The sequence below is a fragment of the Capricornis sumatraensis genome, chromosome 8 (assembly GCF_032405125.1).
Source record: "Capricornis sumatraensis isolate serow.1 chromosome 8, serow.2, whole genome shotgun sequence".
In the NCBI taxonomy this organism is placed as follows: domain Eukaryota; kingdom Metazoa; phylum Chordata; class Mammalia; order Artiodactyla; family Bovidae; genus Capricornis; species Capricornis sumatraensis.
Window position 1 is genome coordinate 92949707 of NC_091076.1, and position 21574 is coordinate 92971280.

The window sequence follows — 21574 nt, forward strand, 5'->3', positions numbered from 1 at the left end:
GTGGAAAGATCTCATGGAAAAAAGTAATTCTAGTTAAACATTTATGGCTCCCTGGGGCAATATCACTGCTGCAGCTGCTGCCTGTGAAGTGCTTCAACATGAAGTGTCAGCCCCAACACACTCATTGGGACTTGGAGAGAAATGATTCCGTTTATTATTTTCAACCTGACCCCATCTTTCCCACTTTAGGCTCCAACACTGCACAGAGCTGCCACACCCACCCTCATAATAGCCCACCTCTTGTCCTCCACCCTCCAAACCAGCCCCCAGGGGAGTTTAAGAGGATTAAACCATGAAGTCAAAGCTTGGGAAAAACCAAGGTGGATACTTCAAACAAGGAAACAACTAGGAAAAGGGGTCAGTGGGCACACAGAATCAACATTACGTGGGTGTTGTTCCCTTGACAATGGCCAGATGCACAAAGCGGCTACTTAGACCCCTATCATGGTCCAAAGTTAGTAAGAAGGCCAGCAACGCAGGCTTCAATTTCTACAGGATCATGGAGCATCATCCATCATGTGAAGGGAATCCAGCAGGTTAGAGATGCACCATGCCCATCTGGATCAGTGTCCTGATGCCCTTTCCAGAGCTCGGGCTCGAGCAGCTTTGGCCTCATCTTCCAGCTCATCCAGGAAACGCTCCTGGGACACCGAGTAGAAGGTGTAACCATCTGGGGAGGTGGGTTCAGGAAACCACGGGGAATATGCACATTCCCTTTGCTCAGATTTGCTCCACCACTTTTGTTTATCTCATCCTCCCCAATCACCTTCTGCCCTCTGCTCCTCTGAGCCCTGACCCCGTTATCATTAATAAATTATATTAACAGAGCACCTTTAAAATGACAAAGTACACTTAAATTCTTGGCTCGGCGTTAGAAGTAGCCAAGGTTTTCATAGCTCCGGTTCTTTCTACCACCCCCCGAACTGCCCTCCTAGACGCCTTTGCTGCCCTTCCCCTGCCCCCCATACGGTCTTCCCTAGTCTGTAGTCCAGATGGATACAAATTGCTAATACCAGGGCCCCAATGCCCAGGCCAGTCACGATGTTCCGGGTCCGCCGTTGTGGCAGCGTCTTCTGCCACTGAGCGAGCTGCGCCTGACGCATGAATTGTAGTTGTGCAGGAGTCAGCTTCTCCCGCGTCGGGTCGATGCGCTGAGCCAGAGGGGCCTTTCCGCTTTTGCCTTCGACTGGGTCTCCAGCTCCGGGTGCCGCCATGTTGCCGCCCTGCCCTTCGCCGTTCCCGGGGCGCGGGGCTTGCTGGGAATAGCAGTCCTCGGCCCCTGAAGGGAACCCTGGGAGCTGTAGTCCGCCTTTCTGTTCACAAAGAGTGCGGCTCGCGGCCCGAGGGAAAGGGCGGGGCAGGAGGGAATAGGCCGTGCTTTCCGATTGGCTGAGGGCCCGCGGCCGTTGGGGCGTGAAAAGGTTGTGGAGGGCTCGAGGCTGTGTTAGGAATTGGGTTTTCCTCAGACTTGAGGCGAGGACTAACGCACGGAAGGCGACGAAGAATCCAGGGGGTAGCAGAAGACTGAAGAGAAGTTAAAGGGGTCGGCTTATGAGCCGTCCGGGTGCCCAAATAGGGTTCTGAAGATGGACCGACCTGAGAGGCCAAGATTGTCCTCTCTCAGTGACTTTCGGTTTGGAGCTGTTGCCACAGAGACCATCGAAGACACTCTGCTCCATTTGGCCCAGCAGAATGAGCAAGCCGTGCAGGAGGCTGCGGGCCGGATGGGCAGCTTCAGGGAGACCCGGATCGTGGGTGGGGATGCAGGCCGGGGGGCTGGTCTTATGCATTTGTCTTTGAGGCACCGATCTTGAGATTCATTATGCGTTATTCCTTCAAGTTTCGTTAGTACCTACTATATGTCAGGCGTTGGCGGTACAGTGATGAGCCAGACTCACCAGCCCCCCACCCTTGATTTAACGTGTGTAGACTACTTACTCTCCTTGCCTTCTAGGATAGAAAGATGAAAAAGAGGTCTAGTCCCAACTTTTAAATCATGTATATAATCTTTGGAGACTATTAGGACAAATCTGCAAATGACTAGGTACAAGTATGGTTAGATAAGTGTCATACCACATAAAACAAGCTTTTATGGAGACTGAGAGGAAAGATGGAGTGAGGTGGGAGTAGAATGAATTAAGGAGTCCTCCAAGCATCATGGTATTTAAGGTAGACCCTGAAGGATGACATTTTGGTTGGTGAAGGTGATGTTTCTTTTTTTTCTGGCTGTGCTGGGCAGCTTGTGGGAGTTCCCCAATCAGGGATTGACCCCAGGCCTCAATAGTGGAAGCGCCAAATCCTAACCACTAGACCATGGGAACTCCTAGGACCATGTTTCTACTAAAATGGAATAACATGAATCAAACAATGGAATAGGGACACTTTGAGTGAATGTGGGTACCATGTCATCCAGGTTGGCCAGAGCATGTGGAATAGTAGTTGAAATTCAGACCAGAAAGGTGGTTTGGAGACATTCCACGGGGAATTTTGAATGCCAAAGTGAGGAGTTTATATGTGACATGATAGGAAAACAAGAAGGCATTAAAGGCTTTTTGTTGTTGTTGTTTTTGTTTTCATATGGGAGTTCTATAACTGCAACCTTTGCCCTAGAAAAAATTATTTTGGCTGTGATATAAAGGATGGATCAGAGTAGAGAGAGATAAGGGGTAGGTTGTCCAGTGGAGTCTTTGTCAGTCATTATATTTTAGGTAATAAGAAGAAATGATAAGACAGGATAGATTAAAAACATTTCAGAGGTAAAATCTAGGGCTCTGCAATGGATGAATTTAAGAAGTGAAAAAGGGAAAGATGACTATGTCAAAGGGTTGAGCCTAGACATACAGTGCTGCCATTTAGAGAAACACACATACAGAAAAAGAAAAAACAAAAAGGAAACGTGACTTGTTAGGGAAATACAATAGTTATGGTTTGAGATCTACTGAGTTTCAGATGCTTGTGGAACATCTGGAGGAAGGTTTCTGGCAGGTTGTTTAAAAATTTAAGTTGGAAGAGAAGTCAAGTAAAGATAAGGGTTTGGGAGTTATCTCCATAGTGATACTGCTGACACTGGCAGAGGATGAGTTCTTAGAAGTGGAATCTAGTACAGTTTCTTGGGAGACATTTTGTGTTCAGGAAAGTGGAGAGGGAAGAAGAGTCATGAAGGAAATAAATGGAATGGTTGGGGAGATAGGAGCAGAACCAAGAGACCCTTGGAAGCAAGAGGAGAGTTTCATGAAGGATGATGGTCAGCAGTTTCAGATGCTTCAGAGATGTGAACAACAGGGATGAGGATTGCAAAAGGACCATGATATTTAACAATTAGGATGTATTTTCTGACCCCTGAGACACTCATTTCAGCAAATTGTAAAAAGTAGAAGCCAAATTGCAGAATATGAGGGACTGAGTGATTAAGTGGTAGCAGCAGGTATAAGCTAGGCTTTCCAGAGTTTTCAGTGATAGAGGCTACAGAGATAGAGCCCTAGTTTAAGAGAATGGAAGGGGAGGGTCTTTTAGTTAATAGATTTGAGTATGTTTGCATAATAAGTACAGGAGATGGAGCCAGCAGCAGGAGAGAGGTGTAACCCTCATCCATTCCACCTAACCCACACTGTTTTCTTGGCAAGTTAAAATGGAAAATATTAATAGAAACAATTGCCTGGATATTAATAGTTAATAATTCAAATAAAAAATAAAACTATAAACACACCCCTCTCCATGAAAATAAAGAAATGAAATCTAGGCTCCAGCAAATAAAAGGACTGGCTAATGACACAGTTATGAGTTCTAGGATACTTTGCTTAATTGCTTAAACTAATAATCCTCTTCATTGGACACTGTTAGCAGAGCTTTAGCTTCTGTCATGATGAGGTTTTGTACATATATCTATGTGTCAAGTCAGTTGTTAAACATTTTGTGCTAAATTTTATAATTTTTTTCCTTTAAGTTAGATTTTCTCTGAAGATATATGGAAATTTAACTATTTGTAATTCTTCGTTGATTAATGCTCACAGTTCCTAGTTCTGCAGTACCTTTGAGAGCTAACATTTATCCTTGTTTCCACCCTCTAATGATATTGCTAAGTAAATAGAATTCTATCTGGGGCTGTTCTTTCAAAGAGAAACACAGGCAGCCTAAAATCTTGCCAAGGTATCTTACCCTTCCCACCTTCCCAATGACTTGCCCCCACCCAAGCTGGACCTTGTTCCCTGAATTAGGGGATGATTCTTCCAAACAAGCCACTTCACAGTAACAAACTTGCTCCTGGAGGAGGCTCAGCCACCAAAGATTTACCCAACAAACTGGTGGTGGAGAGGTGGTGTCCAGCTGTAAGGTGAATTGTGTTTGTAAAGCAATGGGAGTTCTCCAGAGGGTGGTTACTAAACAAACAGTGTTATAAAGAATATCGAAGCTCCAGGAGGGACCTTTTTGTTCCTGTCAACATTCCACTGAAAACAGAATATAGGAGTTAGGGTTTTTATCCATCCAAGAATCTCTCTTGAAGCCGGAGTTTCCCAGCATGGCGTAAAGGCCAACTAGACCAGCTGGTTTGTTTGTGTGTAGCCGGCCAAGCCTTTCATCAGCTGAGACCCACAGGAAGGCTCAAGGGGCCCTGAGGGGACTTAGTAAGCCTTTGTTTTTGCACTCAGTCAGCCTCCTTTTCATGCTTCTCATCTGCCCATTGGCAGCAAAGGGAACCAGGCTCCACTTGGATTGTTTCAGTCTCATCTTTCACACCTCCTGACCCTCTTCCCTGAGCCCCATCATGGCGTTTATACAATGCCAAGAGTTCCCAGAGTCGTTTTGGTTGCACCTTGTGAATCAGGCTCTCCTTTCCTGTTTTGGCAGAGTTTGTTTTTCTCCTGTCTGAACAATGGTGTCTGGAGAAATCCGTGAGCTACCAGGCTGTAGAAATCCTTGAAAGGTAAAGCCCTGAGCATAAGGCTTTTGTGAGGGGTAACTCTCAGGATGGCTAATGTACTCATATCTTAAAAAAAAAATACTAGTTGCTTCTTACTGTGAAGCCAGGTTTGTACCCTCTTTTACTTGCAAATGTAATTTTTTTTTAAGTTCTGTATTTTTAAAAACATTTATTTTTGGCTATTCTGGAACTTTGTTGCTTTGTGCAGTCTTTTTGTAGTTGCGGCAGTAGTTGTGTAGTTGTGTAGTTTTTGTAGTTGGGGCTACTCTTCATTGTGGTGCAAGGACTTCTCACTGAGGTGGCTTCTCTTGTTGCGGGGCACAGACTCTAGGCCCATGGGCTTCAGTAGTTGCAGCTCACGGGCTAAGTTGCTTCATGGCTTGTAGAATCTTCCTGGATCAGGGATCGAACCTACATTCCCTGCATTGGCAGGTGGATTCTTATCCACTGTGCCACCAGGAAAGTCCGCAAATGTAAATTTTTTTAGCCAGCAATTGGATACTAGAGAGGATAAGATGTAGCATAGTTTGAAGCACAAACTCCATTTAGTCTCAGTGAGTGTGGATTGATTCCTCTCCTCTTTCCCTTCTTTACAGGTTTATGGTTAAGCAGGCAGAGAACATCTGCAGGCAAGCTACAATTCAGCTGAGAGGGAAGACAGAGCCTCAGAATTGGAGGGCTCTGAAAGAGCAGCTTTTCAACAAGTTTATCCTGCGTCTTGTGTCATGTGTTCAGCTGGCAAGCAAACTTTCCTTCCACTATAAAGTAAGGAGCTAGGGTGGCTCGTCGGCACCTAAGTGTTAGAGGGAAACCAGCTCATCCAAAGATGGCTTTGAGAAACCCACTCCTAGGTCTAGGTGATACTACTCATGTGGAAATTCCAGAGTATAATCATGCTTCCTAAGCAGACCTCCTACACACACACACACACACACACACACAGAGTCACATAGACCTCCTACACACACACATGGTCACACAGACCTCCTACACACACACACAGTCACATAGACCTCCTACACACACACGGTCACACAGACCTCCTACACACACACACAGAGTCACATAGGCTTCCTACATATACACACACATACACACAGTCACACAGACCTACACACACACACACAGTCACACAGTGCAGTTATTAACCTGAAGTTCTGTTCCCAAAGTATAATTGCTGGACAGAGGCCATCATTCATACAGGTCACCTTTCCTCCCCTTGGACTCAAGGACAGTTTACTTAAGGTGCCTGAATTGCTAACCTACCTAGTAGTATTAAAGGCAAAAAAACTATTGCATTTATAAAGGACAAAATGTTTCCATATCACTATGTGATGCTTGTATAATAAAGTATCATTTATTCAACAAATATTTACTGTCTTCTATGGTGCCATAGCTACAAGAGTAAAAATATTGTCTGTACTCTCAAGGAATTTATTATCTAATGGGAGAAGACACACAAACAAATATGGGAAAGTGTTCTGATTAGTGTGAATACAGAGGGCTGTGAATGTACCTAATCAGCCTTGGAGAGACGAGGAAGTGTATTTAGAGAAAATTACTTTTCTTTTAAACAAACAACAGAACATTCAGTATATTCCACCTGTTGTTAAGCACTATCTCCACTCCCATCTAGAGGTGTTTCTCAGTTCTGCCTCTCTTTGAGATTAATTTAAAAATTTTAATAATTATTTTCTGCTATTAACTTACAGTAATGCATTATTCTTTTAATTGTTATCCAGGAATGTTTCACTGCTTGTATGCTCTAGTTTCAGTTGAATACAAATGGTGAGCGCAGACATTTCTTAGGGAGAAAGCATTCAATTTCTCACCATTACAAATGATGTTAGCTGTAAGATTTTTGGTTTATCACTTTAACCAATAGTGACTTCTTGAAGGGGAGGGTGGGGTGATGGGTGGATCCTAAGGGGAGAGGGGAAATAGGTAAGGAGAGCAGTTAAGGGAGGTGTGTGCGGGGGGCCAGGCAGAGGAGATGCAGACATGGGAAACGTGTAGACACCATGAGAGCGTGTGGGTTTGGGAATGCAAGTATTTCTGTGTAAGTGTAGAGTATAAGAGGGAATTACCAGGAAGAAGCTGAGATAAAGGCAAGGACTGGATTGTGAAGGGCTTTGTTTACTATGCCAAGATGTATGACCTCTATTCTGACAACCCGCTCTCCCTTTCACTATCTTTTGGTTTTGTTTATTCAGATAATCAGCAACATTACAGTCCTGAATTTCCTCCGGACTCTAGGGTATCTTCACACTAAAGAAGAACTGCTGGAATCAGAACTTGATGTTTTGAAGTCCCTGAACTTCCAAATCAATCTGCCTACTCCCCTGGCATATGTGGAGATGCTCCTGGAGGTTTTAGGTACTTAACTGTGTTGGGCATGTGAGTTGGAGTCTTCCATAAGAAGGCAGAACTTCCATAGAAGTTCCTAAGGGGACATCCCTGGTGGTCCAGTGCTTAAGACCACGCTTCCCCTGTGCAGGGGGCACAGGTTAGATCCCTGGTCAGGGAAGTAAGATCTTGCATGCCTCAGGGTGGCCCCCCCCCAAAAAAAAAGATAAAAAATGGAATGTGCTTAAGGGTTTGGGGGCAGTGGGCAGAACCTGCCAGTGAGGAACAACAGTTTTCAGTAGTTTCCTCTAGTACTTGTCAGGGAAAGAAACACCAGTCTCCGCACCTGGATTCTATTTGGACTCATTAGCCACTCTCTTATTGTAAGATCAAAGAGTTGATTTTATAGAGGCATGAGATAAGAGGGGAACAAGCAAATAGGTTCCAATTATATATATATCTCGTAGATGAAGGTTTCTCTACTCCTCCCTTTGTCCTTTAAAATCGACCTCCAGCTAGAGGTTTCTTACAGAACTTAGCAACCGGGAAGCGCACTAGCAGCTCCACAGCTTTGTTTCGCATGACAACTGTGATTATGATCAGACACACACAACGCTCTTCACCATGCGTGTACTCCATCCAGGATACAATGGCTGTTTGGTCCCAGCCACCCAGCTGCATGCAACCTGCCTGATTCTACTTGACCTAGTCTATCTTCTGCATGAACCTGTATATGAAAGCCTGCTGAGGGCTTCCATTGAGAACTCCACACCCAGTCAGCTGCAAGGGTAAGACAACTGCTTTACTGTAGGCTCCTTCCAGAAATAGGGAGTCAGTAACATACCACGAGAACTTGGGAAATGGAATTTACCTAGCAAGGCACCTAGGCCACAGATAACCTGCACAGGTTACCTTGTTCTAATCTACATCCAATATGTTGTTTGGATGGATGACTGAGTCCAATCAGCAAAACCCTAGAGGCTTTTACTTTAAATTTAAATGACTTCAAGTAATTAACATACTTTCATTCCTAATTCTTCTTTTATAGCTGCTTATAATTTCAGATTACTGAACTGCTTTTATAGTCACCTAGGAAAAAAAGCCAGTCACAGGGTTGCAACTTGGACAAAGTGTTTGATTACTGTAAAATCAGGCTGATAAAAAGCCTCACAGTTACATTTGGTAGGGAGACAGATGGAACAACTAAAGGTCCATAAACCATTCAGCCAGAAGGCTCATGTTTTTATCTCAGTTGAGTTGGGGGAAGTTGGAAGAGGGAATCAATTTAGCTATTACTTGACCATTTCTTTCCATGTATAAAATTTCCCATGATCAACATAAACAACTCAGAGTTGAAGTCCTGTAGCCCTAGGATTTGGAAGATCCAGTGTCACTCTAGCTCCAAAATTAATGTGGTTTTAATCACTCAGGGAAAAGTTTGTTTCAGTGAAGGAAGACTTCATGCTGTTGGCAGTAGGAATCATTGCAGCAAGTGCTTTCATCCAAAACCATGAGTGCTGGAGCCAGGTATGCACCACTGAGCAGGACCAGCATGGTCAGAATTCATTTAATAGAAAGCATTCTCCCATTAGTTAAGGGAAAACAGACAAGCTATAAAAGGTAACTGCCAAGCCCTAGGATTAGGATGAATAAGCAGGACTTGGGAGAGAAAACTAGGATAGGACTGAAAAATGTTCTCCACGTTCCTCCTTGTGAAATTGGAAATGGAGGCTCAATTTCAGCTTGTTCGTTTCCCATTATGATAATCCACTACCATGTTAAAGTCCATTAAGTGTATCCTCCCAAACAGAAAATGTCAAGACTCACATATCCCTCTCATATTTCACAAAACTTTTCTCAGCAGAGGGAAATGTCTAGCAGAAACTTTCCGTGCTAACACTATCAGGGCAAAGGTTTCCTAGTGTAATGTGGCCACTGGCAAACACTGGGATCTGAATTCTCTGTGTAAGTTCACAGAAATGAAAAAATTTACATTTGGCTTGAGAGAAAAGCCCCAGCAATGTGACTATTTGTGCACTAACATGTGCTTATGTAGTAATAAGAAATCTGTCTCTATTTCTGAAGGTCATGGGGCATTTGCAGAGCATCACTGGCATTGCCTTGGAGAGCATTGCTGAGTTCTCTTATGCAATCCTAACTCACAGTGTGGGAGCCAGCACTCCAGGTCAACAGCAGCCTGTTCCTCCCCACCTGGTGGCCCGACCTCCAAGGGCTGCGCTTCCTCCAACACATGAGGCAGGCGGAATCTGCCAAATATAAACAGCCTTCTGTCACTGCACCCATCCCTCCCTCTGTTTACTTTCATACTCAGGGTACAAAAGTTCCAAGCATCTTCTGAGTTGTCTTTTGTAATCCAACTTCACACTTATTTTTCTACGTCAGAGAAAGAATTAAGATGAATAACCATGTCCCTTTTGTCATATCACGCTGAAAATGTCAAAGAGCTGGGAGAAGATAGAGGATCAGTGAAATTAGTTTATTTTTGTTTAACAAGATATTTATGGCTTTTCTTTATTCATTTTATTAAGACAGAACCTCAGACATGGAAATTAGTATTAACCAGGGGCTCAAATACTAAGACCATATGGGTGACCCTGACTGAACATCAAGGATGTTGACTTTATTTCCCCTTAAAATTAGTTTAACATCTCTGTTCTGTTACGGAGAGCTACACAAATAGGGCTTTCTCTACAGCTGTCTATTTTTTCCATTAGAGTCTTTTTAAAAAACTAACACCCACCTCTACACATATTTCAACAGACTTTACACATACCTGCACTTGAACTCAATTCTCCCAGAATACAAAGTACTCTATTTTAGTTAAAGAAAAACCCAACAGTGCACCTCTGGGCAGTTATCAGACTGCAGTTGATCTTTTATTACAAATAATTAAATCTCTCCACCAAGGTCTCAAAGAGTATCAAACACCATTTCATATCTCTTAACACAGAGCAGAGCAAGCATTCAGTACTAGAACCAAGTAAGAAGTGTTAAATTTCAAGCTTCTGATCACATCACACAGTGACCAAAGCTTGTGTCATTTTCTCATGTTATCCAACTGTGCATCTCACACTTCTTGTCCTCTCAGTGGAGACAAAAGCTTCTAGTTCATGTTCTAAGTGCAGGAAGTCGAGAGAGACAAACTCCAGTGAAAACACATCAATCTCAATTCAACTCAGTTAAAAAAAAAAGCAAACTTAAATTATTTGTTTCGAGGGGACAAAGGGAAAGGAAGGCATGGGGTTAAGAGTCAAAACTGTGACAAAGACCAGATGCTATACATGGCATGTTGTAGTTCTGGAAACTATCTGTTATATGATATTTTAAAATAAAGTGGCTTTTATAGATTTTTTTCTTTTTTGGTATTGTAAACATAGGCTGTTTAATAGTACCCGAATTTAACACTTTCTTTTTCTACAAACAAAACAAAATTGAAAGCCTTTAAGGCAAACAAACAAAGAAAAAAAGAAAGTCATTTGTTGTAAAACTGTGAGGATACCCAAGCAAGACCCCACTTAAGATTCGTTAGCATGAACTTGAGAGCTTTTGTCCACTGTTCCTCCGAGTTAAACTGAGTTTTGATGGAATAGGAGCCACCACTGCCTCCTGTGTCTTCAATTTTGCCTTTCTCCACATCCATCCTGCAGGTGAACACAGCAGAACTCATTAGTAACTGAGATCCATGTTAAGTCAGTTAAGGCAAATGGGCAGTGACTTGATCATGGGACCATTCACGTCATTCTATCTATTAAAGAACTCTTGGCGAGCAACGGTAGTGTATTTTGGATTTGCTTGAAAGCCCAAAACCAAGAAGGCTTGTCACAAGAGCCGCATTGTCATTGCGGAGTACAGAGACAGGACACACACCCAAAGGGATGAGAAGCCTGGAGCAGAGGGTAAGCGAGGGCGGCAGCACTCTGCACTGTTTTCCTAGGCATCCCTCCCTCGTGGGGAGGGGAGGCAGGCAGAAGAAAAGAAACGCTTTGTTTTGCGGTGATGGAAGCAGCTCAGCCTTACTCTCTTAAGTAAGGTGCCCATCTATCTCTGGGCTCCTACAAAATTTGATCAAAGGAAGCATTCCTGTATCTTTCCAAAGGCATAAGGAAAAACCTCCCTGAAACTGGAGAGCAGGCTTGAGCTTTGCACCAAGAAAATCCCCCACACCATCGAAGTCAGCATTTTCTCCAGGGATCAGGTGGTCACACTGTCTTGCTTACAGTGTTGGATCCATCCTGCCCATCAGTGTCATGGGATTTTACTCCCGTTTTCAGCTTTCCCACCATGTGTACTAGTTTTGGTTCCATTCTTCCTGTCCCTTCCATTCTGCTCACTCTGGTCCTACTTTAGGTTCATTGAGCACTGGGGAATACTGACCTGTAAGGAAGGCAAAAACGTGTCTCGCCTTTCTCAACTTCTTCTTTGAACTGCTGCACACAGTCCAGGAAAGCCACCATTGCATGGTCAAACTTGTTGTCCCAGAAAAACCGCAGCCCCCCTGAACAGTACAATGGCAGCTCCTGCCCGAGAAGAGAGAATTGGCTGTACATGTGGCCCAAACACTGGCTACAACAGGCTGCTCCCAATCCAATCCATCTCTCTGACTGGTTCTGTCTGGATTCCACTAGCAACAGTAACCTTGGGCAAATACCATGCACCCAGAACTGTTTCACCATCACTGAAATGTATTAAACATCTACTGCACGGTGATGCCTTTCTCATCCTGGCACACACTTTCTCCTTGGATCCACCCATATCCCTTCTCAACAAACTGTAAAAGTATAATTTTCTCAACAAACCCCAAAGAGCTAATCCTGAAATAGACAAGCCACTGAACAAGACACTGGCTCATCATAAGATATCTCAGTCTAAGAAACGAAATTATGCTATTATTGAAAGTAAACTATTTTGTTAGGAGGTACAAGAATTCTGTACTGTAGGTGAAAAATGGAACTTCCTAGAGTACCTTAGATTTGTCTGTCAGAGACTCCAGATATGAATGGTTTCCATAGGGAACAAGTCGATACCTAAAATGGAGATGCAGACAGAGATGAATACAGGACTCTACCTAAAGTGATTACTAGGGTGTTATAACCCAGTGATTTTTGGTCTTCAGCTGAAAGTATTAGTCACTCAGTTGTGTCCAACTCTTTGCAACTCCATGGACTGGGACCCAACAGGCTCTTCTGTCCCTGGGATTCTCCAGGCCAAGAATATTGGAGTGGGCTTCCACTTCCTTCTCCAGGGGATCTTCCCGACCCAGAGACTGAACTCGGGTCTCCTGCATTGCAGGCAGATTCTTCACTGTCCGAGCCACCAGGGAAGCCCAAGCTACCCAAGGACCTCTTTTATTATTTCCACTTCTGTCTCACCTCCCCATGGGGGCTCCATGTTTAAAAAGTTTTGTTTGGGATTTCCCTGGTGGTCCAGTGGCTAAGACACCAGGCTCCCAATGCAGGGGGACCGGGTTGAACCCCTGGTCAAGAAACTAAATCCCACAGGCTGCAATTAAGACCTGGTGCAGTCAAATAAATAAATAAACACAAATAAGTATTTTAAAAAAGAAAATAAAAAAACTATAATTATCTGAGGGTCTTTTATGGATGAATGTATGTTCTGGTTTAGATTTAGAAACAGAAATCTGGAGATTTTTTAGGTTCTGGAGACAGGAAGTTGGGGACCACTGCTATGGTCATGCAGTTCACGGACTGCTCAATCAGTGGAAAAGGCCTGTGGTGAGGAGAAAACCAGAAGCACACAGTCTCCATAGACAGAATACTCCCTGCTTGCTGGGAGCAAGGGCTCTTGCGTAGTCAACAGAAGTAACAGGTAGGATACACAGATTATATCGAAGACACACCACACTCAAGAAAGGACCACCTTTTTTACCTCTGAAATTTCAGACCCATCTTATTGGCCAGGGCGTGGAGCAGCAACACTGTCTGGCCCCAAGCAGCATTAATCTCATTCCATTCCACAGGAACACTGGGCAGCCGACCCAGTCTGAAGTTATTGATTGTACCAAACTGTCCACTATGCCTACAGAAGAAGGGCAGGGAAAAATACAGAGAACTTAAAACTTGGCAAATTCTGATATTTTCTGTTCTCACCTAAAACCTGGCATAAATCTCTCTCCTTATCTTCATATTCATATATCCAACCTCTACCTGGTACTTTAAATACATGCCTAAAGCGTGAGTCATCATCTTTCTCCCTGCTGCTCAGACATCAAAGTAGAAACCTGGGTGTCATCCCTGAATGCTCTCTCTCAGCTCCCTTTTCCCCAAAACCACCAAGCTCTGCTGGTTCTGCCTCCTAAACCTCTTGAATCTGTCCACTTCTCTTCAGACTCAATACCATGGCTCTCTTTTTAAGTGTTTAGAATCCTCCTGACAGATTTCCTAACCAACAACCTTGCCCTCTTCCCCCAAGTCATTTCTCACATTACAGGTAAAGCCATCATTTACAAATACAACTGTACTTATGTCACTTTTCTGCCCAAAGCACTTCAGTGGCTCCCACTGCCTTTTGGATAAAGTCCAAATCCCTTAACGAGGCTTATAAGATCCTTAAGGAATTGGTAGCGCTCCAGTTTCATACCCTGTCCTTCTCTGCTTTATACTCCATCTCCGGTCACAATAAGCTCCTTTCAGTCCAGAAGGTTCAGTGGGAGATTACCACTTCCACTTTCCTCTGCCTCTTTGCACAGGATGTTCTCTCTGCTGAGAACAACCCTCCTCCTCTGCAGACTTAGACTCCACGTCTCAGCTTAAACATCCACCTCCACTGGGGGAAACGTTCATGCAGCCTCCTCAAATCGGGTGAAGTGCCCTTGTGTCCCCACAGCACCCTGGGCTCACCAGGACCACGCTGAGGTGCAAGTGCCTGTTACCCAGCCATCTCCCCCTCCACAACAAGACTGCAGCAACCAGGAGGCAGAATGAATACTGCATGCTGCTGCCCACCCAGTGCTGAGCACAGTGTCCACCACATAGCAGATACTCAACAGATACCAGCTGAAATGGACAAAATGTCAAATAAATGAGTAAACAAATGACGCCTGGAGAGGGGGATGAGAAATCAGCACCAAGCAGGGGCTCAGATTTTCTTGAGGCTGGAGGGCTCCGATCTTTCCCTCTCCTTGAAAGAATGGAAGTCACCAAGCTCTAGAATCTCAATCCCCTGATTGTGGCTATCCCAACTCAAGAAACGGAAGAAGCCTAGATGGGGTGAAAATGACATGGACTCCTATTTCATGGGAAGTGGGCACCCTGGCTTAGTGGTCAACAGCTAACATTCAGATATTCAGTGCTTCCCAGATGCGCCTCACCCTCCAGCCCTTCTTACCAAATGTGGAAGGTTGCATTAAAGACGTTGGTTTTCTTCAGCTTGTCCAGCTGCATCTGGGCATAACGCATCTGATTTTCTACACTCTTCAGCTCATCATCCAGTTCTAGCTGTTGTCTTTTAAATTCACTGTATTCCCTTTGATACCTGTGAATAGATAAGGTGGTCATTAAAGGCTGTTAGTTTTGGGGGCTAAAATTTCTCTCCCATCGCTCCTCTCAAAGACTTCTAGTGATTATGGTCACTTCTAGTTGCAGCACCTTGTACACTGGCATAGATCTCACTCAAAGGAGCATAGTTGCCCTAGATGTTTTGCCTGGGAGGGACAGAAATGTCCCAAATTCCAGCTGCTCATATGCAAAAAAGAGGAGGAAGACAGGATGCTCCCAAACCAGGACCAGATACTTCTTGGACTTCTGGTCTTTTCCAGAAACAAGGTGAGTTAGTCAGTGGTGGTTTCTCCCCTGAAATGGTCTGATATTCTATCACTTCACTTCTACATGCCTATTGTCCTTTAAATGGTTAGTGTACATCATTTCTAATGGAACTTGTTACACTACCCCATGAAAAATTTAACTTTTTCTCAGTCCTCCACTCCCCCACCTTCAGTCTCCTCCACTAGACAGAGGGTTCTCTCAGGTCAAGAATACCAATGAAGGACTTCCCTGGAGGTCCAGTGGCTAAGACTCCAAGCTCCCAATGTAGAGGGCCCAGGTTCAATCCCTGGTCAGGGAACTAGATCCCACATACCACAACAAAGATCAAGGATCCCATGAGCTGCAACTAAGACCTAGCGCAGCCAAATAAATTAATATTTTTTAAAAAGAGCACCAGTGAAATTTTTGAGCTGGAAGAGAATACATGTAGGCCAACACACTTATCCTTCCTGAGGAGGATGCGGGATTCAGTGCCTGACTCATCCAAATGTTCCCTACCGGACAGAGCTGTCACTAGAGGCCTGGTTCTCAGCTCTCCAAAAGCACTGGACAAAACCAATGCTTTTGTCACTTAATCATGCTGACTCTTCCTACATAAGCCTCCCAACCAACATCGAGAAACAGGGCCTGGAAATGCAGGGTCTAGAGCAGACATGCTGCTGAATGTCGACTGCTGTTTACAAACTAATCAGACACATTCAGCTGAGAGCCGTTTCCTCTCCCGGAGCCTTGAGGCAGGAAGATGCAAGAACAGGGTGATCACTCACTGAGCTTCCTCCTGATCCAACCTCTCAGCCTCAGCCTGGACCTTCTCGAGATTTTCTGCCACTATCTTCCGGTTCTTTTCCACATCTTCCAGCTCTTGGATCAGCTTCTCCTCCTCTAATGCCAGCTCCTTTAGCTCTAACCCAAGCTGTTCGCTGTCATCTTCATTCATTTGCTCTAAGATCTCCAAACAGTGTCTGCCAAGAACACAGGCAGGGAATGCTTATGGGAGGGAACCTGTTATTCCATTTCCCTGCATGAAGCACAGCTCTTGGGTGAGGGCTGTACAGCCCCAGAGCAGTGAGTACCCCAAGACTCAGAGCCTTGTTCCTAGGAGCAGGCTCTGGAGGCACTCACTTGTAGTTCTGACATTCATTTTCAGTGACGTTGAGCTGAGTGTCCAGCTGGTCTAAGAGAGTGTCTGTGCATTCCTCACACAGGGGGTGATCCACATCTGTCTGGCCTGACATGATGTCAAAAAGGTCCCCAGTGACCTGGAAGAAGAGGAGAGTCAGCGTAGGGCCTGCCTCATGTCACCTGCCTGAAGACCCCCCTACCAGCCAGCCCACTGCAAGACACTGGCATGAGGCAGACTTGCCTTTAGTCTTCGGCTGAGGTTCTCCATGGTGCCGCCATCGGATGCCTCCCCAATCAGAGTGAAGCTGTTGGCACTTTCTGTGGACATCATCCTGCAGACAGCCCCCCGCCCATGGGCCACATGAGGGAGCAGAGAGGCCTCCTCCACCTATATGCAGTGCTGGTGGCAGAGACTCTCAAGCACCAGCTGAGGGGCCTCAAGGCGCATACCCACTCCTAGCCCGACTGACCTCCCAAGGATACCTCTCTCCCAAGGGAAGGCCATGCTGGTCTCCCACAGGGGCACTCAGCACGAAGTGCTGGATGGACTGGAGGACTAAGGAGGGAGAGGGAGCATCAAAAATGGCTATGTGTGTGTCTATAGTAGAAAAGGAAAGAGAATCAGGAGAGACCATTTCTTACATGCATCAATAACTAAGAACCTGAACATCTAACATTTGTTATCTTAAAACTTTTCAAGAGCTCATCTCTTCCATTAGTTAATCACACTCTCAACTTTTCTTAATTCTTCATCATGAGAGCTACTGTTCCTTCCCACTGTGTGAATGGCTACAGGAAAAAATCAATACTGGAAGGTGATGGGCCAGGTGTAAGGGACAGTGTCTTTTCTAGAAGAGTGAAAGGCTAGGTGATGATTCATCTCCATCGCAATTCTGGGTTCAATTAAAATTCTACTGGCCTTTGGCAAGGAACAGGGGGCTGAGGAGTAGTAGGCACCTGGCTGGGGGGATGAATCTGCGAGAGACACCATCCTGGCGAGTTTCAATAAATGGCTCCTGGGAAGGAAATAAGAAGTCATCAGAATTCTAGCAGCTTTTGAGGTGGAGTCTATTTTCCCAATGGCCTCAGAACTATTTGGCTTTACCTACGATTGATAAACACAAGACCTGAGAAACAAGAGACTTAAGAAATGGGTGTTTTCTAGCCAATCCTTGGATATACGCACTAAGAAAGGACCCCTGGTACAAATAAACCCCAAGTCCCATTTGATTTTTTTTTGTGGGAAACAGCATTTCCTAACTATGTTATACTCTGTTATATTTGCATTTTCTCAACACTTACCAGTCAGGGTAGGGGAGAGAATGCCCTTCAGGGGTCCCCAACCTTTTTGGCACCAGGGACCAGTTTCATGGAAGACAATTTTTCCATAGACCAGGGCAGGGGGAGGGGTAGTTCAAGCACATTATGTTTATTGCTCACTTTATTTTTAGTGTTTTTACATCAGTTCCACCTCAGATGATCAGGCATTAGATCCTGGAGGCTGGAGACTCCTGCCCTAAATCATGGCACAAGGGAAAAGCCAGAGCAGATTGCAATGAAGTCTGCCATGGCATAAAACAAAGTAGATTCTTTGTTTTCCATACTTTGATATAATTTGTATGTGACCAAACTCTTATCTTTGACAATGAAAATCATCACTCAATACAGTTCAAAAAAAATGACATGTTCGCAGACACTGGTAACCCTTTCTACCTAGTGTAATCACACAGTTCTATCTCTAAACCTAGATACTTTTAAGACCAGAGAGGAGTGGATATTACTAATGAACTACGGCAACAGGTGTGAACCAGGTTAAGACTTGGACACACAGGTCATCATCCCACCTCCCACCTAAAATAGCTTATAATTCCACTCCAAATAAAGCAGAGTCTCTCTTCACTGTTTTGAATGGATGCCTCATTCAGCAACCCTGTGACCACAGGTGAACTTCTGTGTCTTCAGTGATCCACAGTGGCCTAATTATGCAGAATGTCTCTTGTTAACCAGAGATTCCACATATCCGGGGGCTCCAGGAGCATCAAGGACCCTGCAGAAACCCACTTTGCATTCCAGTGCTTTCATACCTCTCCTGAGTTAGCCTCTTCCTCCTGGGTCTCTCCTGGTTTCAGCTGGGCTGTGGCAAGTAATGGAGCTAAGAGCAAGGGAAACATTGAATCTTTCAGAAAGTCTTCTCAGAGCAGGAGCATTTATGAAAGGATAAGAATCAAACTATCCTCCACCTTTTTCTCAGAGTATAATTTACAAAAAAAAAGGATCTGTTTTCTTCTTCTTACACCCATTAAATCAGATTAAGGAATTATCAAAGTTTTTCCAGTATAATGGTATGATTAGGTCTTTAAAGAGACATCTTACCTCTCAAAAAATACTTAATAAAATATTAATGGTGTTTATATGTTTGGGATTTGCTTCAGAATCATTTGGGGCTGTAGGTAAAACATGGTTAAATGTGCGTGTATAATCGTTGAAGCTTGGTGATGAGTATACAGAGGTTTATTATAAACTTGGATGTTTTTTCATAACAAAAGTTAACATCCTCTTTCCCCCAGAATAAGTGGGAAGGAACATGAAAGGAAGATGAAACTTCCTTTTCTGGAACTAAGATCCAGGAAGATGAAAGCTCGCTACATAGCAATGGAGATCTAAGTTACATGAGTGTATACATTTGTCAAAAACATACAGCTAAGGGTAATTCACTGGCCAGTTCAGTGGTGAGGACTCCATACTCTCACTGCCGAGGGCCCACGTTCAATCCCTGGTTGGGGAACCAGGATCCCATATCCCACAAGCTGTGCATCATGGGCCCCCCAAAAAGCTAAGATATGTAATATATGCTGCTGCTGCTGCTGCTAAGTCGCTTCAGTCGTGTCCGACTCTGTGCGACCCCATAGACGGCAGCCCACCAGGCTCCCCCATCCCTGGGATTCTCCAGGCAAGAACACTGGAGTGGGTTGCCATTTCCTTCTCCAATGCATGAAAGTGAAAAGTGAAAGTGAAGTCGTTCAATCATGTTGGGCTCTTAGCGACCCCATGGATTGCAGCCCACCAGGCTCCCCTGTCCATGGGATTTTCCAAGCAAGAGTACTGGAGTGGGGTGCCATTGCCTTCTCCAATGTAATATATAAATCTTGACAATTAGGGACCTCCCTGGGGATCCAGTAGTTAAGACTCTGAGTTTCCACTACAGGGGGCAGAGATTCCACCCGTGGCTGGGGATCTAAGATCCCACATGCCATGGGGTGCAGGCCAAAAAAAAAAAAAAATCTTGACAATTAAAAATTGTCAATGTATGAAAATTTACCTTTAAAAAAAAAGAGGTAAAGAGCAAAATACCTGAGTGGATATGGGAGGTGAATGTAGGTATAGAGGAAACAAGAATGACTGAATGTAGCTAATTGTTGAAGCTGAATGATGGACACAAGGGAGTTCACTATGCTATTCTCTTGATTGTATGTTTGAAATTTTCCATATTAAAAATTTCCCATATTAAACAGTTAATTCCCCTCAGAAAAGAGAAATCAGGTATTGATAATAATTGTTAATATTTGCTGAGTACTTTTCCCTGGCATATTCTGAAGTATTTATGGTCTCTGTCATATTTGATTTTTAAAACTACCTTGAGGTTGTTTTACATTTTACAGATAAAGGAAATAAAAAAATTTGGGGAAACTAAAAATTGGGTGAAGTAACTTGCAAAAAGTCATTCTGCTAGTAAATGATAGCCAGAATTTAAATTCAAGCAGAGTGACTCTAGGCCCATGAGCTTATTTTCACTGTTTATTCAGTCTTTTCCTTTTTCCTAGCTTCATCTCACTTCTTGAGAATTTGGGACTCTATTCCTCTATTTTCCTCTACTTATCAACTATTGGCTTCTGGGTAAATCATTTAACCTGACTGAGCTTCAACTCCTCATGGATGAAATGATAAATTTTTACTACTCCTACGCATAGGGGAGTAAAACTGAACTACTCCATAGAGGTTAAAGTAACGCATGTAATGCACTTGGTATATGGCAAGTCCCCCACAATTGCTGTTTATTTTTATATACATACAATCCTTTACTCTGAAACAGCGGGAGCAGAAAACTAAGGACCTTTCCTTGTTATAGAAAGCTCTCAGAAGCACATAGTGTCAGAACTCTTTTATGTTCTCGATAAGAAAACAAGGAACCAGAAAGATGAAGCAACTTCCGAGGCTCACAAGGTTTGTTTGTGGCAGGCTATGTATAGTCCTTAAGACCTTCATCTCCAAAGCTGCCCACTTTGAACGATCTTGATCACCCTCTTTCCAAGGGCCTCGCTGACCTGTGAGCTCCTGGATGGTGACACGGTCCAGGATCTTGAAGCTCGTGTCCAGTTTCAGAGGCTGGCTGCAGCGCTGACACACGAAGCTCACCTGCATGGTGCTGCTGGATGTCTTAGACCCCTCCATCCCTGCGGCGGTGGAAAGGAGACGACGTTAGGAAGAACAGGCGCCCTTGAACCCCGGGTTCGGAGCTACCACCTGACTTGCTGTTGTGGTGAAGGGGTAAAAATCCCCGCCTGCACCTTTCCCTGTAGGAACGGTAGGATACCAGGCGGACCTGCTTCCGGGGCTGACCCGGCAAAGGCAGTTTACTGCCCAAAGTCAGGGAGGGTCTGCAAGAGGGGCCGTCGGGGTTCCCAGGTCCCCTTCGAAAGTAGCCGTTCAGCCCCCAACGCTTTTCACCTCGGGACCCGGAGCCCGCCACCCTGATCCGGTCTACCGCGGGGGTACCGCGGCTTCGGGTCTGTCTGCGAGTGGGACTTCCAAGACTGCCATCGCCCAGCCTTCAGCTACTTCCCGGTCCGCCGGGGGAGGACTTCCGCCGGGACCGGACTTGACGTCACGATGACTGCCGCGCCTCAGGGCGTCAGTCATGGTCGACCCGCTTTCGCCTGGCTGCGACCTCTAGAGGCTGAGCTGGGAAAGGCGGCAGGCGTCGGCCTGGGGGCTGGCGTTGCGAGCGGAAGTGGCCCGACCACGTTGGGAGCGAGTCGCGAAAGAGTCAGATACAACTTAGCGAATAAACAAACAACCCCTGGACACGCCACCATTTTCTAACTCAGTGACTTTTCTTCAGATTTGTCACTTCTTAGCGGAGCCACTTTCGTTATTCACTGCGGTATCAATTTTTAAAATTTCTCATTGGGAGAACTGGGCATTTTTTTTGAAACGCTGACAAAGAGGTAGACACTTGGAAGGGCAAGTGAGGGGGAAAACCTTATTGTGTTTCATTGTATAAAGTTTCAGTTATGATAAGGGAAAGTCCAACACTTTAGATATTGGAATATAAAGTTATGAAACTAAAACATTTTTGTGTTGGTGCAGGAGTATCCATGGAAGAGAA

At 44.6% G+C, this 21574-nt stretch overlaps 3 protein-coding genes across 3 annotated transcripts; 1 reads left to right on the plus strand and 2 right to left on the minus strand.

Annotated features, from left to right (window-relative positions):
- Window positions 1-184: 184 nt before the first annotated feature.
- Window positions 185-1219, minus strand: COA3 (cytochrome c oxidase assembly factor 3). Its single transcript, XM_068978837.1, has 2 exons — window positions 1001-1219; window positions 185-670 (listed from the first exon to the last, which is right to left on the minus strand). The coding sequence occupies exons 1-2, from the start codon at window positions 1212-1214 to the stop codon at window positions 564-566; spliced, it is 321 nt and encodes a 106-aa protein (XP_068834938.1). The 5' UTR covers window positions 1215-1219; the 3' UTR covers window positions 185-563.
- A 367-nt stretch (window positions 1220-1586) lies between these two features.
- CNTD1 (cyclin N-terminal domain containing 1) lies at window positions 1587-9544 on the plus strand. Its single transcript, XM_068977481.1, has 7 exons — window positions 1587-1755; window positions 4846-4921; window positions 5515-5683; window positions 7132-7294; window positions 7908-8052; window positions 8695-8791; window positions 9350-9544. The coding sequence occupies exons 1-7, from the start codon at window positions 1587-1589 to the stop codon at window positions 9542-9544; spliced, it is 1014 nt and encodes a 337-aa protein (XP_068833582.1).
- Window positions 9545-9802: 258 nt separating this feature from the next.
- On the minus strand, window positions 9803-21029 carry BECN1 (beclin 1). Its single transcript, XM_068976471.1, has 12 exons — window positions 20914-21029; window positions 20511-20639; window positions 18273-18340; window positions 17146-17204; window positions 16430-16520; window positions 16189-16325; window positions 15834-16028; window positions 14630-14776; window positions 13172-13321; window positions 12249-12309; window positions 11660-11802; window positions 9803-10926 (listed from the first exon to the last, which is right to left on the minus strand). Exons 2-12 carry the CDS (start codon window positions 20635-20637, stop codon window positions 10758-10760), a joined length of 1347 nt encoding a protein of 448 aa, XP_068832572.1. The 5' UTR covers window positions 20638-20639; window positions 20914-21029; the 3' UTR covers window positions 9803-10757.
- Window positions 21030-21574: the final 545 nt, after the last annotated feature.